Source organism: Palaemon carinicauda, chromosome 20 (genome assembly GCF_036898095.1).
Source record: "Palaemon carinicauda isolate YSFRI2023 chromosome 20, ASM3689809v2, whole genome shotgun sequence".
Lineage (NCBI taxonomy): Eukaryota > Metazoa > Arthropoda > Malacostraca > Decapoda > Palaemonidae > Palaemon > Palaemon carinicauda.
Genome location: NC_090744.1, coordinates 74,313,602 through 74,321,101, shown reverse-complemented (window position 1 = coordinate 74,321,101; position 7,500 = coordinate 74,313,602). Strand labels below are relative to the sequence as shown.

The following is a 7,500-nucleotide window of genomic DNA, read 5'->3' as shown; positions in this document are numbered from 1 at the left end:
ATGACATTCAACCTTGCACCACCTTCCCTTCTCGTACATCTCATAACCTTACTCTTACCCACATTAACTCTCAACTTCCTTCTCTCACACACCCTTCCAAATTCTGTCCCTAGTCAGTCAAGCTTCTCTTCTGTGTCTGCTACCAGTACAGTATCATCCGCGAACAACAACTGATTTACCTCCCATTCATGATCATTCTCGCCTACCAGTTTTAATCCTCGTCTAAGCACTCGAGCATTCACCTCTCTCACCACTCCATCAATCTACAAGTTAAACAACCATGGCGACATCACACATCCCTGTCTCAGCCCCACTCTCACCGGAAACCAATCGCTCACTCCATTTCCTATTCTAACACATGCTTTACCACCTTTGTAGAAACTTTTCACTGCTTGCTACAATCTTCCACTAACTCCATATAACCTCATCACATTCCACATTGCTTCCCTATCAACTCTATCATATGCTTTCTCCAGATCCATAAACGCAACATACACCTCCTTACCTTTTGCTAAATATTTCTCGCATATCTGCCTAACTGTAAAAATCTGATTCATACAACCCCTACCTCTTCTAAAACCACCCTGAACTTCCAAGATTGCATTCTCTGTTTTATCCTTAATCCTATTAATCATTACTCTACCATACACTTTTCCAACAACACTCAATAAACTATTACCTCTTGAATTACAACACTAATCCACATCTCCCTTACCCTTATATAGTGGTACAATACATGCACAAACCCAATCTACTCGTACCATTGACAACACAAAACACATATTAAACAATCTCACCAACCATTCAAGTACATTCACACCCCCTTCATTCAACATCTCAGCTTTCATACCATCCATACCAGAAGCTTTTCCTACTCTCGTTTCATCTAGTGGTCTCCTCACTTCCTCTATTGTAATTTCTCTCTCATTCTCATCTCCCATCACTGGCACCTCAACACCTGGAACAGCAATTATATCTGCCTCCCTATTATCCTCAACATTCAGCAAACTTTCAAAATATTCCGCCCACCTTTTCCTTGCCTCCTCTCCTTTTAACAACCTTCCATTTCCATCTTTCACTGTCTCTTCAATTCTTGCACCAGCCTTCCTTACTCTCTTCACTTCTTTCCAAAACTTCTTCTTATTCTCTTCATATGACTGACCCAGTCCCTGACCCCACCTCAGGTCAGCTGCCCTCTTTGTCTCACGTACCTTTTGCTTTACTTCCACATTTTCTCTATATTTTTCATACTTCTCTATACTATTACTCTGCAGCCATTCTTCAAAAGCCCTCTTTTTCTCTTCCACTTTTACCTTCACTCCTTCATTCCACCATTCACTGCCCTTCCTCATGCTGCCTCCAACAACCTTCTTGCTACATACATCACTTGCAATCCCAACAAAATTTTCTTTTGCTAACTTCCACTCCTCTAAATTACCAGTTTCTCTTACTCTCACCTCGTCATATGCCATTTTCAACCTTTCCTGATATTTACTTTTCACCCCCGGTTTTATTAGCTCTTCAACCCTCACTAGCTCCCTTTTACATCCACCTACTCTATTCCCCCACTCTTTTGCTACAACTAATTTTCCTTCCACCAAAAAATGATCAGACATACCGTTAGCCAAACATTCTTTTAGTTATCAACACATAATCCATTAATGCCCTTTCTACTACTCTTCCATTTGCCACTTTTACCCATGTATACTTATTTTTATCTTTTTTTTTTAAAAAGCTAGCACTTATTACCATCTCTTGTTCAACACACATATCTACCAGTCTCTCACCACTCTCATTTTCACCTGGTACGCCATACTTCCCAATGACACCTTCTACCTCTCCAACGCCCACTCTAGCATTTAAGTCACCCATGACAACTACATAATTCCTTCTACCCAGTCCTTCTACACACCTAGTTAATTCATTCCAGAACTCATTCCGCTCTTCTTCACTTTTCTCACTACCTGGCCCATACGCACAGACAAACGCCCAACATTCCTTACCCAACCTAACCCTTACCCACATTAACCTAGATGATATCTCCTTCCATTCCACTACTTTACCTGTCATCCATTCACTCAGTAATAAAGCCACACCCTCTCTCGCTCTTCCCCTTTCAATCCCAGACACTACCAGACATTTCACCAAACATCACTTCACCATTTCCTTTCATCTTTGTCTCACACAAGGCCAATACATCCATCCTTCTACTTCTAAACATACTTCCAATCTCACATCTTTTACTCTCTATCGTACTACATCCACGCACAATCAAACACCCCAAAACTAGACTGCGGGGAGCAGTCACTCTCCCCCCCAGCTCCATCTCTTTGATGATGTCTCACAGGATTTTTATACAGGAGAGGGGTTCCCAGCCCCCTAGTCCCGTCCCTTTTAGTCGCCTCTTACGACACGCAGGGATAATGTTGGCGCTATTCTAATTGTTTTTATGCCCCCGCGGCCACAGGGGGCATATATATATATATATATATATATATATATATATATATATATATATATATATATATATATATATATATATATATATATATATATATATATATATTTAGACAAATTTGTATTACTTTTCATAACCTCATTTTGTTTCATAAATGCCCTTAATCCCATGCTTATACCCTTTGAATTTGGTCTCTTGTCCTTGGAAAAAACTCCAAGTATGAATATTCATTAACAATCTCTAAAGGTTTGTCCATTACCATTATTTGTTGTCTCGCAGCATTTTCATTGAACATCATTTTAGTATTACTCAATTACTACCATACTTATATTTCTGATTTCTTCATTAAAATCTCCTATCATATTCAGCAATTCTTCCCATGACAGAATTCCAATATGTCATGTGCATGTCTTCACTTGTTGAAGTATTACTATGAACTTGTGTCTTTCCATTACACGTGACCCCTACTTTCTTGGTTTGAGTGACTGACATAGACAAAATCTCACCACCGTAAATGGGATATCAAAATTTTCAAACACACAAAACTTTATCATTTCAAGGTTATTGTAGGATATTCCTGTAAACATGGAAAAATTCTCAATGGTTATTTTGATTGCACATAATTACTCATAAAATTTCTTTCACCTATCAGGACACACTTTTTCAGTTCCCCGTCTTCAAGAGTAATCATCAACAATTTGTTTATATCAAGTGCAAAATTCCCCTTTGGGTGTTTCCACACTACTGTTTTATTTTTTATTTTTAGAAGTAAAGGACGCAAAGTATATAGCTCAATCATTTATATGTGTTGAAAAGGAATGAAAAATAGTTAATTTCCATTTACTACTCGTACAGTTGATATCGTGTAATACAAAAATATATAATTTACCAAAGGCTTGTAGTAACTTTACAGTACACCAATTTAAGATTTCCTTTAAAGATTTTGGGGTAATTGTAGAAGGGCTAAGGATTCACTTCCGGGCGCTTAAAAATTCTTTTAATATTTCTTTATGGGCACTTGTTTCGTTTTCCACCTCATGAGTTATCTTAAATATATTTTCTGTATCATGTTCTCGCGTTAACTTGTTAATGAATTCAACCATCATTTTCTGATTTCTACCTTATTATTTGGTTCTAATTAGGTAGTAATTGAGTTCCTCTTTATTTGCCAATTTTTATATTTGATCATTACAAGCATTTAAACCTTGAACATCATTTGCTGTGGCTTTCCCAAATAGAGTAATGAACGCACTACCTATAAAAGGTAAGAGAGATCATTTTGTTCTTTTGGACTTCGGGACCTGTTTTTTTTTTTTTTTTTTTTTTTTTTTTTTTTTTTTTTTTTTTTTTTTTTTTTTTTTTAAACCACTCAATATATTGGTAAAGGTGGAGTAACTATAAGTTAGAATACCTACTTTTACATGTTCTTTTAACTTTTTCAAATGGTCTTCTCGTTCTGGTAATAATTCTACATTAACCTTTTCCATAGCAAAGTCAGTAAGGATTTCTGCTGATCAATGATCTAATAAGGCCCCTTGTTTACATTTCATTGCACAATGAATGCCTGCCACTAAGGACTTAGAATAACTAAGTTTTGTCCTGGAGAATGATTTTGGTAGAAGGGAACGGCACACACCAGTTTCTAGCAAAAACCATATACCCATACATGCATTATATAAAAAAAAAAGATTAATAACAGTAGAGGCTACCGCCACAAGTAATAGCATACTTACAATTTTCTGGACATTGTTCAACTGATCACGTATTTCTACACAGCAGCCACAAATCTGGATTAGTAGTAGCAGAACTGTGGCTGATGGACGTCATTAAGTGGTAGTGGAGGTCGTTAGTTCGGGTGTGAGCAAAGAGTGGCATATGTGCGTGTTGGAGAGCTTCATCACCTCTGGGTTATGTCATGTGGTGGGCGTCTGTGTCCTTCTGCATTCATGGCAGCTTCGGTCAATGTTGAATGGCTGTCCTCTTCCTCAGTAGTGCAGGTGTTGATGGAGGTCTTTAAGGTGATGAAGTTGTTGTCAATAAGGGCCGACTTTGATCATCAGGTCCTTCATGTGCAAAGTATCAACATCGTTGATTGCGGAGCTGAAGGGTTTGGGTAAGCGTTGTATCCAAAGGGCGCAATTAGGTTTGCTTCCCGAGGAGATCCATCTGCCGCAGGTTGCAGGCAAATGTTGCTGTTCATTTTATTGAGGGAGAGTGAAGCCTTTTCATCCCCCAATTGCTGTTGAGAGAGCTAGAAAAGCTTGGTTATAGTGATGGCTGGTGATGGTGAATACTGCTCCAGGAGGTATGTTTTAAAGTCGTCATACACTAATGAGGTGTCCCCTGGGTTTCAAAGCCAATGGGAAATTTTTTGGAAAGTGTCCTCGGTGATTGCTGTGAGGACATAGTCTGGTTTATTACTTAAGCTTGTCATTTCCCTTGAGGCAAATGCCTCTCAGCTGGCAAACAACAGTTTCATCGTGGGGCGTGTGTCAAGGAATCTGGTTCAGTGGGCCGCATTGTAAAGAGGAAAATGAAAGCAGTGGGCAAAAATAGCAGTGTGGAGTAATCAATCAAGTAGTCTCCAGTGTAGTGATGTATCTGTTAGGATCTACCAGAGAGCTAACGTGAATTCACGTGAGGTTTATACAAGAGATGACGAGCTCATATACAAGTAGATGAGAACAAAAATGTCACAAATGTTCAAACAATTATGAAACATGAGATGGCAAGCTTAAACATATGCTTGAGAGAACGAGAAATAAAAATAAAAGCACTACAGTGTATGGGTATAAAACAAGAGGTATACCTGCTGTGGTGTGCTCATGGTCACTTTCCTCCAATATCCCTACGTTAGGGGATGGATTCCCTGATACCCCCTCTCAAATGCCTTCAATCAAATGCATCATTTTCCACCTAACCTCTTCTATCAATACCATCCTTTACCTTATCTTACCATCTAAATATCTTCTTCCCCTTTGATCTTCTCTCCCTAACAGTTCATCTCGAGCCCTCTCCGCTCCCTCCCTACTATCAATCCTTAACACATGCTCTTACCGTCTCAGTCGGGACACTCTCATCACCTCTGTAATTTTTACTCTGGTTGTCATTCTTCTTATTTCATAATTTTCCTATCTTTCAAGAAGGATATTTCCATAATTTACATCAACATTATCGTCTATGTGCTCTTGAGGTTTGCTTGTTCTTTTCATCTTAGAGTTCATGTTTCTAATCTATACATTAACACTGGTCTGATTACTCTGCTATAACGACTTTTAGCTTGATTGGCATTTTCTTATCACATACCACTACTGCTACTTTCCTCCATTCCTCTGAGGTCTTGTTTATTATAATCTTCAGTTTCTCATCCTCTCTCGTGACTTATTGTAGATCCAAAGTATCTGAACTTTTCCACTTATCTTATGACTGAGCCTCTATGTTCACGCATGGCTATCCTGTCCCTATCATCCTAAGTGCTCATCATAGTTTCTATGTTATCCACATTTATGCACAAACCACCCGTTTCAAAGGCCCTTGCAACTCTACAACCCTTCTACGTAAGTCTTTCTCATTTTCAGAGGTAATCAACAGGTTAACTACATATAGTAACTCCCATAACTCCTTATTTCTTATTTCATCACTGAACACTATCATTACCACCAAAAAAAAAATGGACTTGAAGCTGAATCCTGGTGTAATACAACACTAACTTTAAAGGTTTCTGTTTCTACAATAGCTGTTATTACTTTTGTCCTTGTCATTTAATATATCATCTCTACCATTCTAACCGACTTTCCTGGGACTTTCCTCTTCCATAAGCATCATTGGCCTTCTCTAGATCAACAAAGACACAGAGGAGTTTCTGGTTTGCCTCTAATCTCTTTTATTGCTTATCTAAAATGCTTCAGAACTGGTTTATTTATATGCTCTTCGAGGATTAAGTCTAATTTGGCACTCATCATGTGGATTTATCCTAATGAGAATCTGCAGCCCGATAGGGTGTGTGTGCTGATGATAAATATAATGTGCTATTGAAATGGGTACCACATTAGGCTTACTTGATACCTTGTATTTTCTTATTTTTCTGGGTGTATGTGAGGAGACAAGCCTAAGTCTCTCTTCTCCATACAAGCATAAAAGAACGCAAATAGAGAATCGTAATCCAAGATCAGTTACAGCGCGCTGGGAAGGATTTTGACTAAAAACAAGATGCAAATCATCTAATAGATAGCGGGTAGGTTGAGTAATATCATATGATAGAAAACGTCTGTGTAACTGTGAGTTTTACCTTATCCAGAGTCGTATAAGAATATAGAAAAGTAGAGTTTTTATCCATTTTGAAGATAGCTGGTATTACAACCGCAATATTCCTTGAATCTTTTTTCATAGGTGTGTGTTAACCCTCTTCAGGAGAAGAAACTATGTAGTTATTAATTAAACATACAGAGTGAATCATCTTAAAACCTTACTTCCTCTCCTTGATGAAAATAAAAGCAATGGAACCAGTTGTCATTCAATGATATACTATTATAATAAAGAAATAAATAAAGAAATAGTCTTTTCTTTTCTTTACGCTTCCAGTATTAGTGAAAAGAAGCTTGAGGGAGTAAATCAATACCGAGTGTGTCTTGAGTTGAAGAGGATCCCGGGGTCAATTGGAAGAGATTCCTTCGAAGGAGAGACACTTGATGTACCCATGATTAGTATAGAGAGAAACATTCTGAGTTACATAATAGCTTCTTTACCAATCAAAAACAGGTTTTCAGACTAGAACCTGTTGAGCTGATCAAAGTCGAGAAAATTTATACTCAGCATTAGTATTGCTGGAAACCCAATAATAATAAAAAGAAAAAAAATAATAAGAAAATAAACAACATAAATGTGATATCATTATGCTTAATATATCACACATGAACCATAAATTTTACAAAATTAAATTATCGAAATTAAAGAAAAGGAAATCCCCTCTGAATAGTGAATCAATCATAGTATGATTTGCAAGACTAGTTCTTTGGTCAATCTCTATACCTGTAGATCATTTA

The 7,500-nt window shown here is 37.6% G+C and overlaps 1 protein-coding gene across 1 annotated transcript in view; it reads left to right on the top strand.

The window, feature by feature from the left end:
* Positions 1–4,368: 4,368 nt before the first annotated feature.
* Positions 4,369–7,500, top strand: part of LOC137659896 (52 kDa repressor of the inhibitor of the protein kinase-like) — a 15,733-nt gene continuing 12,601 nt past the window's right edge. Inside the window, exons 1-2 of the mRNA XM_068394671.1 lie at positions 4,369–4,571; positions 7,040–7,161. Coding sequence (XP_068250772.1) covers positions 4,369–4,571; positions 7,040–7,161 — 325 coding nt within the window. The remainder of the gene's footprint in view (positions 4,572–7,039; positions 7,162–7,500) is intronic.